The following is a 16,444-nucleotide window of genomic DNA, read 5'->3' on the forward strand; positions in this document are numbered from 1 at the left end:
TTTGTCTATCCACAACGTTAAATCTGTCTCTATGACTTGGTGTTGGCCAAAGCTTGATGGGCAGAAGAGACCACAGAGGTTAGAGACCAGGGTCTCATCCTGATCCACGGTACCTCTGGGGTTTAGGAGTGGCTGTGCTGGGCTGTGTGAAGGAGAGCATGACACAGGAGCAATGAGTTATGTCTCAGGTGCTGGAAAGGAGACCCAGCTGCTGGGTGATGTGTTTCTGAGTGGCTGAAGTGAGATGCAGTGATTTATATGTGATGACACTTCCTCAAACACACGGAACTGAGAAGTACCCACTTTTATTCCCTCTTAGTAATTCCTGAAGTGCTTTGAAGGTAAATAACTCAGAAATGACTGCGGTGTGTAAAATCAGAGATGTGAAACCTGCTCGGACATTCCTCCCTGTGGGGCTCCCTGCTCCCCTCGTTAAGTGTTGAACCAGAACGCTGATGACAGCCGGTGCTGCTCGGCTTAACGCTGTCACTGCTGCCACGGCTTGGAAAGGAAGCGATTTTCACCCCCCAAAGCGCCTTCAAACCGCGCCGGTGGAGCCCTCAGAGATCCTCCCTCTGCAGGGCCCATGCTGCCCGCTCCTTCCCCAGCACCGGCGCTTCCCCGCTGTCATGGTGGATGTTGCTGGCGGCCCTGACGGCGGATTTCATGGCGGTGTCGATCCAGGCGTGGGGCTGAGCCGTGTGCTCCCCTGCGAAGTGCACCCGGCCCTGGTGCTCGAAGAGGTCCCGCGCGTAATCAGTGAACTGGTAGGGGGTGAAGGCAGCGAATGCCCCCCGCGAGTACTTGTCCAGCTGCCACTTCTTGATGACGTGCTGGGTGCAGGTGTCCTGCAGGTGCTCCCGGCTCACCCCGTGGATGGCCGCCAGGTCTTGGAGGACCACCTCCAGGCACTTCTCGTCCGTGAGAGGCAGGAAGAAGTCGGCGTCGTCGTTCCAAGTGTAGGAAGCCAGGATGACGCCCAGCCCGCTGGAGAAGTTGTGGCTGGGGTAGTAGATGAAGCGGGAAGGGCGGTCGGTGATGGATTGTCCCCCTCGGATGCCGTCCCGTTCCCAGAACTTCTCCTTGCAAACCAAGGCGATCTTGGAGGAGGACGCGTAGTGCAGGGAGCGCAGGGCATGGGCCTTGGGAGCTGAGAGGGGTGGCAGGAATTGGATGTGCCTGGTGGCCCTGGTGGTGGAGGTGACCAGGACGTAATCTGCGGTTACTGTGGTTGGGGCCAGCGTGTCCGGAGCATGGTAATGAACGTGGACTTTGTTCCCCTTCCTGACGATCTTCTCCACTGTGCAATTGAACTGGATGACGTTGGGCAATGCTCTGTGGAAGGCTTTGGGCAGCTGGTCAAATCCTCCTGTGATCTCGTCAAATCTGAAAGGAGAAGAAGATGGTGAGGGAAAAACACTGGGGTTCAGGAGCTATAAAACCTGAGATGCTCTAACAGAGCTCGGTGGCCCTTTGGGTCGGGAGCGATTCCCATTGAGACACCCAAGTGCCACTGGCATCTCTGCCGGTGGCTGCTGGGGCCCAGCACAAAATGGGGTTTGCCATAGGAGACGTGGTCTTACCTCTCATCAGAGAAGATGTCAAAGCCCCACAGGGAGTCCAGGAAGGACAGGTAAAACCCCGAGTCCTCGTTCAGGAGGTCACCGATCATCTGGACCGCTCCTCGGCTCAGATTCCCTACTTTGATCAAATACTCCTGGAAAAGCCAGGAAGAACACACAGCCGGATGTTATTGTCCCATTGCTTTATACCCCAAGCCATATCCATGCCCTGCTGCCTTGTTCCTGCTCCTGATCTGCTTAAAGCCCAGACCAGAAGCAGCTTCTTGCAGGAGCCCAATGGCTGCACTGGTTTAGCAGGACAGAAGTTCGGGAGATGGATGGACAGGGATCTGTGGCTTTGAGGCAGTTGGGCCACAGGAAGATGCTCAGTAAATGCTCCCCAGTGCTTGGGGAGACCCATGATGGAGGAATATGGTCAATCTGGATGAATTCCCAGATCCTTTCTCCAAGCAGGGATGGCGGGTTAAGAATCAGTAGAGGGAAAATAAACTCAAGCCCAGGCTTTTACCTTGGTGGAGAAGGAGTCGTATTTAGTTAGATACTCCTTGCAGTCTGTATCCTGGAACTCCTTCAAAGCCTGGAGGGGAAACAGTGATGTATTAATGAGGAGAGAAAGCGCATTCCCAAAGTGCTTCCATGGATTCGGTTAGCATTGGCCGGGGTTTGGTCACCCCTGGAGCTGAGTTAGAGATAACGGATCCTGCTGCTTGGGCCTCAGTCTGGGAAAGTTATGGCCTTAACGTGACATCTTCTGCTTCATCCAAGGCTTGGCGAGTGCTCCAGGGAAGAGAACACATATAAAGAGGGTTTCAATTAGCTGCCCTTGTTTCTGAATGAGCCTTTCTAAGGCTAAAGGGCCCTACTCTTCCTCGGCTCATTGCTGAGTCTTCCTCAACCCATCGTGCAGATGAGGGTCCACCAGGAAACAACATCAGTGTCTCCTGGATTCCCTTCTCCGTGGGCACGTACCTTGTGCAGTGCTTCCCGGTACAGCTGGTCGGCACTTTTGCCTCTCTCCGATGGCTCCACGGGGTAGTTGAGGATATTGGGGTTGCTGTTCACTTCCTTGGCTCTTACCCGAGTGCCGTTCACCAGGTACCAAGTGTTCTCATCGGTCTGGATGAAGGGGTTTAGCTTCAGCTCAAACTGCCTGATGAACTCCCGGACCAGCCTGAGAGGTGAGGAACAGAGGGACGAGTGCTTGCAAACAACCAACCCCAAAACCCAGCCCCTAAGGCAAGAGGAGCATGAAAGGACGCTTTCCCCTTGGGTACATTGCTGTAGCCATGTGTTGTGTTGGCAGTGTGTTGTGACAGCCCCTTCCTCCTGCTGCCCCACACCCATACCCAAGTCCTCATCTCAAACCTCAGCCTTGCTCCTTGAGTGGGCTGGCTCCTCCTCTGATGATGGCTATGAAGCAGGGCACCTCCTTACCTGTGCTTGGTGGGCAGGCGCATGGGTCCCAGATCCATGTACCAGTCCTGCCCCTCGGAGCGGTATGTCCTGATGCGGCCACCAACCCTGCTGCTGGCCTCCAGAACAGTGACCTGCAACCAGAGATGGGTGAAGATCGGACACGTTCAGGCAATGCAGCTATTTTAAGCAGAATACCTACAAAACAAGCTCCTAGGCATGGTGACAGGCAGCATTCATGGGCCATAGGGTGGGACAGGTCCCCTCCAGGTGACAAACGAATCCTTCATAGATCCAAACCCCTCCCTTGCGTTCCTTTGGAAACCATCTAAAGGAGCTGCTTGGTGTGAAGCTCCCCTTCGTCCCCTCCTGTCCCTGTGCCTAAATCAGATGAAATCACCAGAGCCCAATTGTTTTTCCTTCCTTTTCCCACCACTGTGATCCATTCCCTTCTCCCTCTTCACATTGGAAACCCCTCAGACCCAAAGGCACTCATGTCTCATGCAACCACTGACCCTGTGGCCAGCATCTCGGAGCAGCTTCGCCGCTGTGAGCCCACTTATCCCTGCACCAACGATGACCACATCTGCTGGGTGACTCGCAGGCTCCAACCCATGTTTAACGATGTCCAGCAGCTCTTCATAGTCTTTGTCATGGAGACAATACTCAGGGAAGCATGGGAACCTCTTGGCACTCAGGAGACCTGCCAGCAGGAGGACTTGGAAGAGGACTGGGGAGAGAAGAGAGGAGAAGGCTCTTGGCAATGAGCATGCAGGCTCATTCCTAACAGCCAGGAGTGTGACAGCACGGATTGCCTCCAAGCACATTGGCGTCCAAGCCCCAAAGAGGAACAGTATCAATGCGATTCAAGTCAACTGGCATGGCTATTCTCTATGGGATCAGCAGGTCTCCCAAGATGCCAGATGCCAAGTAATGTCAGGAAATGTGATTCTGAAGGAGAAATCAGGCCCATTGATGATTTCTTTTCTTTCCCATTCACGTTCTGCTTTTGTGAGCTCCCCAAATGAGTTTGAGCCCCTTTGAATAAGCTCTGAAGAATCCATAATGAAGGAGGGTCGTTAGTGCCACTCACACACAAAGAATTGAGGCAGTTTTGTCCCAGTTGCCCTTTCCTATGCCTTAGTAATCCACGGCAGTTTGGATGCAGTGGGTAGGAGGAGAAGACAATAGTTTATTGATAGGTGCATTCTATTGCATAGAGAGCTGGACAGATGAGCCAGAGATGGCAGGGGATAGGGCTTATCCATTGGAATCAGATAAGACTCCAGCCCATCCAGAACAACCATCCCTACCACACCAGAAACATTGTCCCAGGGGAAGGAGGTTTGAACAGAAACCTGGGATTTCACCAGTTTTGGCTTCAGTTCTCCCAAATAACTTCAATAACTTTCATTTTCTTTTCCTTCCCCGAATACGGGTGGTTTCCTGCCAGACAATGAGAGAAAAGGTTCTGAAATCCCACCCTGGGTAGTTCTCCCTTCTGGAATGTTCCTGCTGGATCAGCCTCAGAACTGTTACCCTGCAGGTGACTGTTGGGAACCAAAGCCCAGCTCCTCAAGCAGGTCCTTCTGCAGCCTCTGGAGCTCCTCCAGCTTCCTGGAGACACCGACAATGGCAGTAAAAACTAATTAGAAAGTGCTTGCTCCAATTAGGCTGCAACAGCGGGGCCGCCTCCGGAGCAAGGCAGAAAGTGATAGAGTGTTGATAAAGTCACATCGACCTTGTCAGCCAGGGCTGCTGCCCTGGTCCTCCCGGAGGAGGTCAGGCTTTCCATGGGAGGGGATCCCAAATACATTGGGACCATTGGAATGGATGGATCTCCATCTTCCCTCAGACCTCCTTGTGTTGGGAGGAGAAACCACCAGCCTGATGTCCTCCAGGGATGCTCCTGGAGGTTCTGAGCTTGTTTCCATCTATCCCTGCACAACCAGGAGCATCCCAAACCTGCAAGAGAAGTGTCCTATTGCCCATAGTTGCTGCGAGTCAAGCCCCAGGTGACCAAGCAGTACCCTGAGCTGGAGGAAGGGAGGTTTGTGGTTACACCATCAGGAGGTGACACAAAAGGCAGATGTGAAAAGCAAACCAAAACCACCCCAAAAATGGGCACTGAACAGGAGAGAAAAGCAGGAAAAGCCCAATAGGAGAGGCTGAGATTTGGGGAGAGCCACTCACCGGTCCCAGTCATCCCTCCAGTGGGAAGATGAGTCCTCTGCTGAGATTTGCTTTCATTTTATACCCTGGCTTAAGGAAAAAGGAGGCAACATAGTTGTGGTGACTGGGGAGGAAACCTCCCAGTCAGGGGCAGGAGGTAGCAGTGATTTGTCATCCCAAGGGGAACCAGCAATTGAGCGCAGCCGGTTCCTCTGATGGGTTCCTTGTCTTTCCTCACTGGTGTTACTGGGTTTGGACACAAGCCACTGAGTCCACAGCACATTAGGGAAGTGTCGTGATCATCAGAACACCCGGAGCTGACCTCACCCTTACTGGGAAGGGCAGAGACCTTCCCAGCACCCAAAAGGAGGTTTGGTTCTTTCCTTGTGCTGCACGAGGTGGGATCCGGTCCAGTGTCGGGGGATTCGTTTGCATCCTGGGGGCATCTCTGAGCTTGCATCCAGAACACCCTGCTGGTGGGGAGAATGGGCATTTCCAGGTGCCAGCGCATGTGAGGACACTTTATGGTCAGTTTGGGCTTCAGCCTGTCTCCATTAGGGTTGAGCTTAGATGCCTTCCCTGAGCTGGCAAACACTGGGTGCATTTGATAGGGGCGGCCTGAATTATTAACCAAATGTTAAACCTACTTTACTCTTCAGATTGTCTTCAATCTCTTTAGTTAACAGTAAGTATTTGCCTAAAAGTGCAGTGGGTGTTTAATGTAAACTTGTGTAAGAAAAGAATAAACATCAGATAAGGGGAGCTTGTGGTCAAAGTTTCTACTTGCAACACCATACACCTGGTGAAGACCTGGCTGAGGCTGGCACTGCGGTTTGAGCCAAAGCCAGGGGACCAGTGAGCGTGCGTGCAAGACGGAGGTGAAAAGTTCAAGAGCGAGGAAGACTCATTTACTTCATCTCGAGACCCCTGCCCACAACCACCAGGATGCACTGCGCAGGCGTGAAGGAAGCTTTAGCTCATTATAATATGAAGCGGGGAAAAGATATGAATATGTATAGGCGTGTTGTGTAACCTATTGCATAGAGAATAAATGTAGAGGGCAAATGATGCTGGGAGGAACTATCCCCCATGCGCCTCAGCTCAATAAGGCATACCTACTTTACAACTCTAACGAGCTGTGGAGTCAATCAGCGGATCACATCCTACCAGCCTTTTCCCACAATGGACAGTTTTGACCTCTCAAAGCACCATACATCGACCTCAGGAGCCATCCCTTGTCTGGTTCACCCACCGCTCAACCCTGTGTAGGCTGCATTGCTCCTGGAACCAAACCAACCCACGACAAACTACCCCTCCCAACCATCTTGTCCTTTCTCTTCTTTGCCTTATGTCCCCTTTACAGTACAGCAGATGATGTACTCGTTTGAGGAGGAAATGAAACCCCATGGTGGTGCTTCCCAGATTTCTGCACCCTGAGGGGTGACCTCAGCACCAAGGTAGGCACGAGCCCCATGGAAGGGGCTTTCCCCAAAGCCTCAGTAGTCACTGGCTCTTCTCAGTAGTGCTTTCTTCATGGAACACTCTCCTTCCATGCAATGCTCTCACTTCTCCTTGGTTGGAGCCCAGAGCTACGTGCACCAAAGCAGAAGCAAACTCTTTCCCTTGTGCTATTAGGAGTCTGGTCGTTAGATGGCTGGGTGTCTTCCCAGACAGGAGGGCTGAGGCTCTGCTCCAGCTCTGGTCTCATTAGTCTTGAGTTAGTCTTCAGTCTTGATTTGTTCTGTCTTCTTTGAGTGCTGCTTCCTTTAGTTCTTTGATTGCAGCAGCTTGAGCCAAGCTCACGGCCGGGCTTCACCCCATTCCCCTCCCAACAACAGTGTGGGGTTTTACCAAGTTTCATCATCTCGAGGCAGAAGGGTAACCTATGGGTCACTGAGTGCAACCCCCAAAGTGGAGTTTTGGGGAGCAGTGGTGCCCACTTGTGATGTTACCTTGGTCTCATGCTGTAGATAGTGCCCCAGAGGAGTGGACTGCAGAGCCCTGGTGAAGTAAAGGACTGGAAGAGCTGCCTGTGCTTCCCATCCATTACCCTTGCCATGAAGCCTTCTTCACCAACCAACTTCCTTCCCTCTGGTTTCCTCTGGGCTTTGGGGAAATGGCCCTGACAAATTGCTTCGGTCACTGATGATGGGGTGTTTAATCTTTGCCCCCAGCAGGACCCACTGAACACATCCACATCCATGGGATCTACGCTCTGGTGGCCTCATGGCACAGACCTTGGGGTTTTGTGGTGCTTTTCCAATCTCAGAGATGAGGCTCTTGCCCAGCAACGTGCTTGGTGGTGGAGTGTGGGTGTTCTTACAGCAAAGCAGAGCTGTTGTGGTCTCGTTTCCTGTGCCTGGCCCCGCAGGCACCTCGGTCTGCGCCGATTGAACCTTCTCCCAAAGCATCTTCATGGATGTGCTGCTGGGATGGGCGTTTTGGAAGACATTGACCCTCTCCATGGTGAATTCCAGGAGCTACCTCTGCCCGCATCAAGGCAAAACAAGGAGCTGAGTAACCCTAACCCTAACCCAGTTTTCACCACGAGTTCCCCTTCATCCTCATCAAAACCAGGTGGAAACTTTCCTCCTAAGAAAAGCCAAAGGGTTGCACGTTCTCCTTGAGGATTTTGTCTCTGTTTAGGAGGATCCACCAGTCTGATCCAGGTTTAACCCTTGGAAAAATGCAACAGCACCATTTTTCTGCAAAATGACCTCAAACAAACCTAGTTTGTGCCTGATCTCGTACTGGCTCGTGATTACCAGGTTGTTTTCCTGGTACCTATGGGTGTCTACACTGAAAACTTAGCACCATGCTTTATCTCTTGCCATGAAGCAACGATCCTTGATGGGGGATTTGGGGATTACCTGATGAAACCAACGCGGGCACATGGCTCCAAAGGGTTTGGAGAGAGGGCAGTTTGGTTTATCTTGTTTTGATAAAAAGCTACCTCAGCACGTGTCCTGACAAGCTGCTTTGGGATTAACCTCAAATTACAGGGTTTATTGTCTAAGAGCTGCATGCCACCCGTTGCAAAAGGAGTTCCTCCCATGTTCCTGCTCCTGTCTGCTGCTTCCCTGAGCATTACTGGAAACTGAGTTTCCACCTAAAGCCAGTTACAACATGAGGCTTGGAGAAGGACAATGGGAGGGATGGAAACCGAATCGAATCAGCCAGCGTGGGACGGGTAAAGAAAGGACAAGTCTTTGCTTCCAAATCATTGCCTTTGCTTTTAATGTGGGGTTCTTTTTCTTAATGGAGGGAGGAGAAAAACCAGTCAGGGTTTGGTCCTTCAGCACCAGAGCGGGGAGATGTTGATGTGGCATCAACAGGGCCTTTGACAGTGCATGGAGGAGCTTGAAGGAAGCACGGGGAGGTAAGAACACCGAAGGTGGACGTGAAGAGTGTATGTAAAGCAGGGGGAGGGAAAAACCCGGGTGGATTCATTAGTCACAGACACGAGGCTGAGCTGTGCAGGCAGTTTCTAGTGAGGAAAGATGCTCTTTCAAAGGATTTCCTTGCAACTCATTTCCTGCTCATCCAGAAGGCTCCCAAGGCACATGGAGCACGTCCCTGGTCTTGCAACTGCAAGGTGCAGCTCTTGAGGCTGGGCTGATGCTCTGGGAAATAGGTGTTAAGCTGGGGTTCAGCTGTAGCAGCCATTTCTCTCCTTCTTAGTAGCTGGTGCAGCGCTGTGGCTTTGGCTTTCAGCCTGGGAACAGCGCTGATAACAGCGATGGTTTTAGTTGCTGCTCAGTAATGTTTGCTCTGGCCAAGGACTTTGTGAGGCTCATACTGTGCCAGGGAGGAGGGGAAGAGGGGAGGAAGCAGAGACAGGACACCGGACCCAAACTGACCCAAGAGGTATTGGGTACCACAGCACGTCATGCCCGCTATATGAACTGGGGGCAGCTACCAGAAGGGCTGGATCACTGCTTGGGTCAGGCTGGGTATCGGTTGGTGGGTGTCGAGCGGTTGTATTCTCTCCCCTTGTTATTTCCCTTATCATTACTGGTGGCAGCACAGCAGTTTTGTGTTATACCTTAGTTACTGGACTGCTCTTATCTCAGCCCGTGGGGTTCACATTGCTTCGGTTCTCCTCTCCATCCCTGTGGGATCTGGGGGAGGGAGTGAGTGAGCAGCGGCGTGGGCTTAAACCACAGCAGTTCCTTGTGGTGCCCAGCGTGGGGCACAAAGGGTTGGGATAACAACAGACCTTTGGGTCTTGTCTAGGGTTAGATGACGATATAGGACCAAGAGGCTGGACAGTCACGCGTGGCAGGGTGTGTGGGGCAGTATGGGCAAGCATCTAGGCCAGTGGGCCCCTCCGTGCTTTGGAACTTCACCACTGAACAAGTGCAAAACCCAGAAAAATCGGTAAAACACTGAAATGAGGTGTGTTGTGATGCTGGTTATTAAATTAGATCAATTTAATTATATTTTATACATATTTAATGTCTACAAATGCATAATTTATAGAAATATAATAACTAAACATATAATAAACAAATATTTAATAAACAACATGATCGTAAATATAATAAATATATGATGAATGAATGAAATAATATAATAAATAAATATAATAATTTATCTAAATATAAATTAAATCAATAGAATGAATAAATAATAATTAAATTAAAAATAAATAAAATTAAACGAGAGTTCATGCAACAGCATGAACAACAGTTGGGTGGAAGAGTCTCCTTGGGAGGGTGAGCACCCCAGGGCCATGGTTGCCATTGCCAGGATGGAATCCTCCAGGATTCTATCCATTATGAGCTGGTGGGAGATGTTGTTCTCTTGGCCAATGGGAGGGCTCAGAACCCCCCTCATTTGCATCCTCACTTGCATAAAAAGGGGAGCGCAGGGGGGTTCTGTGGGCTCAGAGGGTCAGGGTCGTGCAGGGCCAAGGCTGAGCCATGGTGTCTGTTGGTGTGGTCTCTGTTAAGGAAGCAAAGAGGAGAACCCAGACGAGAAGGAGGTCCCAGAGGAAAAGGAGGCTCCAGCATGGGAGCAGACGCAGGAGCCGCAGCAGGGAACCTATGGCCAAGAAGAGGAAGCCTTGGGACCAGGGGAAGCGTCGTGGGCCCATGAAGAGGAGGAGAAGCGCTTCCAAACGCTCCCTCTGCTTCAACACCGAGAAGCTCAAGGGGGCCAAGGGGTCCGGATGGTTCCTGTCCCGCGAGGCCAAGGAGCTCATGCTCACCTTCATGCAGGACATCTACAAGCAAGAGTCGAGCGTGGCTGAGCGGCTGCGGAGGGAGAGCCACGAGGCCGTGGTCAGCCCCGTGCACGTCCAAGCTGCCCTGCAGACCCTGATGCCCAAGAGGAGGTGGAAGCAGGTGGCCTTCAGGAACAGGCGCCAGAAGAAGGCTCCTCCACCCCAACGGACAGGATTTAAAGCATCTCAGTCACTGAGAGCCTGAGCAATGCCCCACGAGGGGGGAGTCTGATGAACTAAATTGGCATGGCAATAAAGCCCCCAAGCCCCCTTCTGGTGGTGCCAGGGGTTTCTTTGGGAGGGAAGGATGCTATGGGGCTGGGTTGCGGCTTGGTGTTTCATTAGTGAGCATCTGTAAGTGGGTTTTGCCTTCATATGGGCTTCCAGGCCCTCCTTGCTGCAATGATATATTGACTATATGTATTTTAATTGCCAGCAGATGATGGGAGTTGCTGGGAGCCGGGGGAAAAGACCCACTGGTCAAAATTGCCCAAGGCTAGTGATGGTGACGGCCAGATGTGCTAAACCCATCCCTCACCAAGGTATTGCCCACGACAAAGCAGCAGCTCTTTTAAAGAGCAGGGGTGCCATTGGCTTTTGGAATAACGGAGTTTGCCATCGGTGTGTGTGCTTCTTAAGGGCTGGATTTGCTGCGAAAAAGCCTATTATTGGTGTCAGCAGAAGGGAGGGGAGAAAAATGTTGGGGGGGGGGGGGGGGGGGGGCAGGATATTTTATTGAACGGGGAAAAGGAAGTTTCCCTGACCGGGAATCGAACCCGGGCCGCGGCGGTGAGAGCGCCGAATCCTAACCACTAGACCATCAGGGAAGCACTGGCAGTGATTTACTGCTGCTGTGGTCTGCAATAGATGAATAGGAGCAATGGGCACAGGAGGGAGGATTTGGGGTAAAAAAGCAGAGAATCGGCGTTTTTCCTATGGGGTGGGGGGAAATTATTCCACTAGGTTATAGAAAGTTTATTTTTCATCGGGAAAACATGTGTCAGAAGTGGGATTTGAACCCACGCCTCCATTCGGAGACCAGAATTCCCAGGGTAGGGAAAGCAGAGCCTTGAGTCTGGCGCCTTAGACCACTCGGCCATCCTGACACTGTCTGAACCGTCCCTCCTCCTCCTCATCCTTCCACATCCCACCCTTCCTTGCCTCCTTTGCACCACCTTTAATTTGCAGGAAGTTCGGGATTTTTGCAGCATTTGCCCTGTTTTCCACAGCCTCTGTTGCCCCCTCAGGATAAAACCAGGATTTGGGGTTTGGGAGGCACCAGGGCAGCAACCTTCCTCACACTGATCATTGAGTGAGTGCAATAAGGGACCAAGGAAGACCACAAATCGTTTCTCTGCAAGGAAACGTGGGTTTGGGGGTAATTTGGGGGACTTTCCCTAAATCAGAGCAAAAGTGGATGTTCCCTTGGCGAAATTCCACGTTCTTCAGGCAGAATTCCCTATGCAGGGATGAGGTTGAGCTACGTCAATGGATGCAACACCCAAAACATCCCTGTCTCCGCTGCCGGGATCCTTTGGGAAGGATCCACCGAGCTGCATGGGGTTGGGGATGCTGCGGCGCTGCGCTGGGGTTGCAAGGAGGGATGCGGGAAGTGCCCGCACCGCTGCGCTGACTGCGGGAAGGGCTTCCCGTGGGCGTCCCACCTGGAGCGGCACCGGCGCGTGCACACCGGGGGAAGCCCTACGAGTGCCCCGAGTGCGGGGGGGGCTTCAGCCAGAGCTCGAACCTCATCAAGCACCTCCGCAGCCACCTCCGCAAGGCACCGCTGCCCCCCCGGAGGGCGCGGGTGCAGGGGGAGAAGCCGATGGATGCTGAGGGAGGATGCGGCCATGGGGAGCCCTGAAGGACACAGAGCAAAGGATGCGGATGCCGAGTGGGCAAAGCAAAGGACACCGGAGGGTGCCCCCAGGTGGGTGATGGGGCTGTGAGGCACCAGGGAGGGGTTTATCCCGGTGGCTGCATCCCAATGGACATGGCAGGGGAGAAGGAGGCTTTCCCTGAGGGATACAGGAAGGGATGGGGGGCACCCATGGCTGGTTCCTGTGCCAAGATACGGTGGTGTTTGTGCCTGCTCCTCGCCGCCGGCAGGATGGAGAAGGGGATGCGCTGCCCCATGGAGAGGGCCCAACGCTGAGAGCTGTGAGGAATAAAGCCCGAGCGCCCCAGTCCCAGGCTCCATCAGTTTTCCTGGTGGGAAGCCCCTCAAGCATCCTCCCCCTCTCCAAAGACAACCACACTGAGCCGGGCGAAGGGGCTTTTGGCTGAGCTGCCTCCTGCTTTATTACCCGAGCCGAGGGATCCCAGCTCTCCGTGTTCCCAGCTCCACGCATCCCAAACAGCATCCGGGGGCTCGCAGGGAGGAAACAACCGCGCTGGTGGCGGCTGCAGGTCCCCGTGGCCCTCGTCTGAGCCGTTCGGCCCCAAAAGCCACCGGTGGGAGGGTGATTCCCCCCTTCCAAGCCCCAGCCCCACCAGTGCCGAGGATGAGGAAGGTGATGGAGATGCGCTCTCTGCCCCCCATCGCCCTGAAGCATCACCCAGCCCTCCCAAGATCCTGGCCCTCCTCTCCTGGTCTCTCCCCATAGCCCCTCTGCTCACCGCTGCACCCCACACCCCCTCCCCACCGCATCACCCCCATTCCCCCCCCACACACAGCCAAAGGCTCTGAGCTCCCCCATCTCAGGAGGCATCGCTTGGCACCGCGGCCCCCTCCCCGCCTCTCCACGCCGTGGTGTGGGGCAGGACGGCCTTGGCCGAGGAGGAGGATGGGGAGGAGGAAGGCTCCGGGTGCTGCTGGCTCCATGGCTCCGGAGGGGTCGGGGTCCCCCCTTGCCTCTCGGCTCCCCCCCACACCGCAGGCAGCAGGGACGCGGGGCAGGCGTGGGGCTTGGCAGCGTGGGCTCGCTGGTGCCGGTTGCGGTGGGAGCTGCGCCCGAAGCGCTTCCCGCAGTGGGCGCAGGAGAACGGCTTCTCCCCGGTATGGCTGAGCCGGTGCCGGTCGAAGTGCGAGCTCCATGCGAAGCCCTTGCCGCACACGCCGCACTGGTAGGGCTTCTCGCCGCGGTGCAGCCGCCGGTGCCGCTCGAGGGCGGGCGCGGTGCCGAAGGCTTCACCGCAGTCGGGGCAGGCGTGGGGCCGGGCGGGCTGGGTGCCGTGCGTGCGGCGGTGCGCCAGCAAGGTGGAGCTGACGGCGAAGCTCTTGCCGCAGTCACCGCAGCGGTAGGGCCGCTCGCCCGTGTGCACGCGCCGGTGCCGCTCCAGGTGCGAGCTCACGGCGAAGCCTCGGCCGCAGTCGCCGCAGCGGAACGGCTTCTCACCGGTGTGGATGCGGCGGTGGCGCTCCAAGTGCGAGGCCCAGCCGAAGCGCTTCCCGCACGCCCCGCACCGGTGCGGTTTGGTGCCGGCTCCCTCGGTGGCTTTGCTGTGGGTGCGCTCGCAAACGGGGCACGGGTCCGGCCTCTCGGCGCTGTGGATGCGCCGGTGCTTGAGGAGGTTGGAGCTCAGCGAGAAGCATTTGCCGCAGTGCTCGCAGCGATGGGGGCTGCTGCTGGGCAGCGTCTGCGTGGCCTTGTGCTTGAAGCGCCGCGGGGCCGGCTGGTGGTTGAGGCGCTTGCCGCAATCAGCGCACGTCAGTGCGGGCGGCGCGGGCTCTGCTTCATCATCACCATCACCATCATCACCATCATCACCATCACGGGGGGCAGCGGCGTGGGTGCGCATGTGGCGGTCGAGGTGCGAGCTCCAGGCGAAGGCTCTCCCGCACTGCCCGCACCGGAAGGGCTTCTCGCCGGTGTGGATGCGCCGGTGCCGCTCGAGGTGCGAGCTCCAGGCGAAGGCTTTCCCGCACACCCCGCACTCAAAGGGCTTCCCCCCCGAGTGGCTCCTCTGGTGCCGGTCGAGGGCGGCGGCGGCGGCGAAGCCGCGGCCGCACTGCGGGCACCGGTTGGGCGGGTGGGCGCCGGGCGCGTGGGTGCGCTGGTGGGTGAGCAGGGAGGAGCTGACGCTGAAGCGGCGGCCGCAGTGGGCGCAGGCGTAGGGGCGCTCGCCCGTGTGCACCCGCCGGTGGATGGTGAGGTCCGAGCGCTGGATGAAGCCCTTGCCGCAGTCGGGGCAGGCGTGCGGGCGGTCGCCGCTGTGGATCTTGCGGTGCTTCACCAGGGCTGATCTGTGGCTGAAGCTCTTGCCGCACTCCCCGCACGTGGGGCTGGGCTGGGAGGTTGGGGCCCCAGCGCCCCTGCTGCTGCCACCGCACGGATGCTCCTCGGGTTTCACCTCTGGGGGCTCTTCCTTGCCTTGAGGGGGGTCCTGCTCCCCTCCTGCTCCATCCTCTGTGGGGCACAAGAGACAGAGCCCAGGCAGGAGGCATGGGGAGGGGGGAGGAAACGGGGATGCTCCCGTGTGAGGCCCCCCTCACCTGAGGCTCACCTGCAGCCGGGGTCTCCCTGGGCACGTGGAGATCCAGGGGTCTCGGTTCACCCCCGTGGTCCAGGCGGGGCAGCAGATCCGGCTTGGGGAAAGGGAGTTCTGGGGAAGAGAAGAGGGAATGAGCAGCATGGGGCAGGAGAGACTCATACCCCTGATGCCGGGATGAGGATCCATCCATCCATCCATCTATCACCCATCCATCCAACATCCATCCACCCATCCATCATCCATCCATCCATCCATCCATCCATCCATCCATCCATAATCCATCCATCCCAAACCCTCCTCCTCCTCACCCAGCGCCATCAGCGTGTCGTAGCTCTCCTGCATCACGTCGCGATAGAGCGCTCTCTGTCGCGGGTCCAGCAGCACGTACGGCTCCATGGCTGGGGAAGGAAGGAGGTCACCCCCATGAGCCATTGTCCCTCGGGATGGACCCTTCCTGCAGAGCCCTCCATCTATAACCTATCCATTATTGGTGTTTAATGGCAAACCAGGCATGAAGCGTGGTGACGGGCAGCCTTTCCCCTGCCCTCTATGTCCCCACATCCTACAGGAGCTCTATACCCTCTGCCTGTACCAAATGCGGATGAACATCGTTTTCCCCCAGAATTAACGGGAAGGAAGCAGAAAGGGGGACCAGAACCATGGAAGCCTCCCCCTCTGCTCAGTGGGTGCATGGGGATCCCAATGAGTGCCGGTTTAGAGGCGCTGTTTGCCTGTCCCGGCTGTGGAGGACGGAGCCGGGCTGTGCTGGATGTGCAGGAGGCCGTCGGTCACTCACTGGTACCCGGGATAAAAGGGTGATCCCAAGCCGATCCCCCCCGCAGGCTTGGCTCTATCCCTGCTCCTTATAGCGCAGCCCCATCAGCGCCTCCCTCACTGCTGAGCGCATGGAGAGAGCGCGTTATCAGTAACACCCATCCTCGCTGCACCTCCCTGCTTCCCAAAGCCCATCCCAAATCAAACCCACCCGCTCGAACCAAGGGAGACGGGAAGGGCGGGCGGGCATGGGGTTTGGGGTGGGTTTGGGGTGGTTTTGGGGTGGTTTTGGGGTGGTTTTGGGGTTTATTCTCCACATCCAAGCACCGAGTCTAAGCCTGGTGCGCTCGGGCGCCGCGGAGGGGATGGGAGGCGAGGGGAAGGGAAAGGATGGAGGGGAAAGCAAAGGGATGCGGTGGAAACGGAGCCATTTTCCGCTCGCTTTTTGCACCCAAACCCCGAACCCCCTCCCCGTTACCTGCGGTGTCCGGCTCGGGAGGTGCTGTCGGCAAAGCCCATAGATGCCCCCCTCCCTTTTAACCCCCAAAACCCTCTTTTTTCGCCCCAAAACAAGCCGCTGTGTGTGGGGGGATGCGAGGACCACAGGGATGCGGCGCGGTCCCTCCGGTAGCCCGAGCAATGAGAGGTAAAAAGGGGGGGGGAGGAAGGAAGCAAGGAATTAGAGGGGAAAAAAGCCAGGAGAGAGGGAGAAGGAGCTCGGCACCGGGGCCAGGGCCCTCTGGTGGCAATGGAGCAAATGCTCATTAAAGACCTGCGAAAGTGGAGTTTTCGCCTCAAAATGGGCTAAAACGCGATGGTTTTGGGGTTTCTGCTCCTCGGG

General features: G+C 55.7%; 3 protein-coding genes and 2 non-coding genes across 7 annotated transcripts in view; 1 reads left to right on the forward strand and 4 right to left on the reverse strand.

The window, feature by feature from the left end:
- Positions 1 to 16,444, forward strand: part of POLR1H (RNA polymerase I subunit H) — an 87,047-nt gene that overhangs the window by 25,867 nt on the left and 44,736 nt on the right. The gene's annotated exons all lie outside the window — the stretch shown is intronic.
- Positions 80 to 5,430, reverse strand: IL4I1 (interleukin 4 induced 1). Of its 2 annotated transcripts, none has more exons than XM_061360382.1 (7): positions 4,090 to 4,316; positions 3,512 to 3,726; positions 3,018 to 3,130; positions 2,553 to 2,754; positions 2,092 to 2,160; positions 1,584 to 1,717; positions 80 to 1,386 (listed from the first exon to the last, which is right to left on the reverse strand). In XM_061360382.1, exons 3-7 carry the CDS (start codon positions 3,053 to 3,055, stop codon positions 561 to 563), a joined length of 1,269 nt encoding a protein of 422 aa, XP_061216366.1. In that variant the 5' UTR covers positions 3,056 to 3,130; positions 3,512 to 3,726; positions 4,090 to 4,316; the 3' UTR covers positions 80 to 560. The 2 variants fall into 2 exon arrangements, with proteins under 2 accessions (XP_061216366.1, XP_061216365.1); XM_061360381.1 differs by lacking the exon at positions 4,090 to 4,316 and adding an exon at positions 5,190 to 5,430 and having other exon boundaries at positions 81 to 1,386.
- Positions 11,151 to 11,222, reverse strand: TRNAE-CUC (transfer RNA glutamic acid (anticodon CUC)). Its single transcript has one exon. It is a non-coding gene; the product is annotated as a tRNA-Glu (tRNA).
- Positions 11,394 to 11,501, reverse strand: TRNAL-CAA (transfer RNA leucine (anticodon CAA)). Its single transcript has 2 exons — positions 11,464 to 11,501; positions 11,394 to 11,439 (listed from the first exon to the last, which is right to left on the reverse strand). It is a non-coding gene; the product is annotated as a tRNA-Leu (tRNA).
- On the reverse strand, positions 13,096 to 16,181 carry LOC133216020 (zinc finger protein 497-like). The gene is made up of 4 exons (XM_061360431.1): positions 16,082 to 16,181; positions 15,138 to 15,227; positions 14,842 to 14,940; positions 13,096 to 14,744 (listed from the first exon to the last, which is right to left on the reverse strand). Exons 2-4 carry the CDS (start codon positions 15,223 to 15,225, stop codon positions 13,096 to 13,098), a joined length of 1,836 nt encoding a protein of 611 aa, XP_061216415.1. The 5' UTR covers positions 15,226 to 15,227; positions 16,082 to 16,181.

Source organism: Neopsephotus bourkii, unplaced genomic scaffold (assembly GCF_033783945.1).
Source record: "Neopsephotus bourkii isolate Nb327-2 ecotype Australia unplaced genomic scaffold, CSIRO-AGI_Nbou_v1 NB_1025, whole genome shotgun sequence".
In the NCBI taxonomy this organism is placed as follows: domain Eukaryota; kingdom Metazoa; phylum Chordata; class Aves; order Psittaciformes; family Psittacidae; genus Neopsephotus; species Neopsephotus bourkii.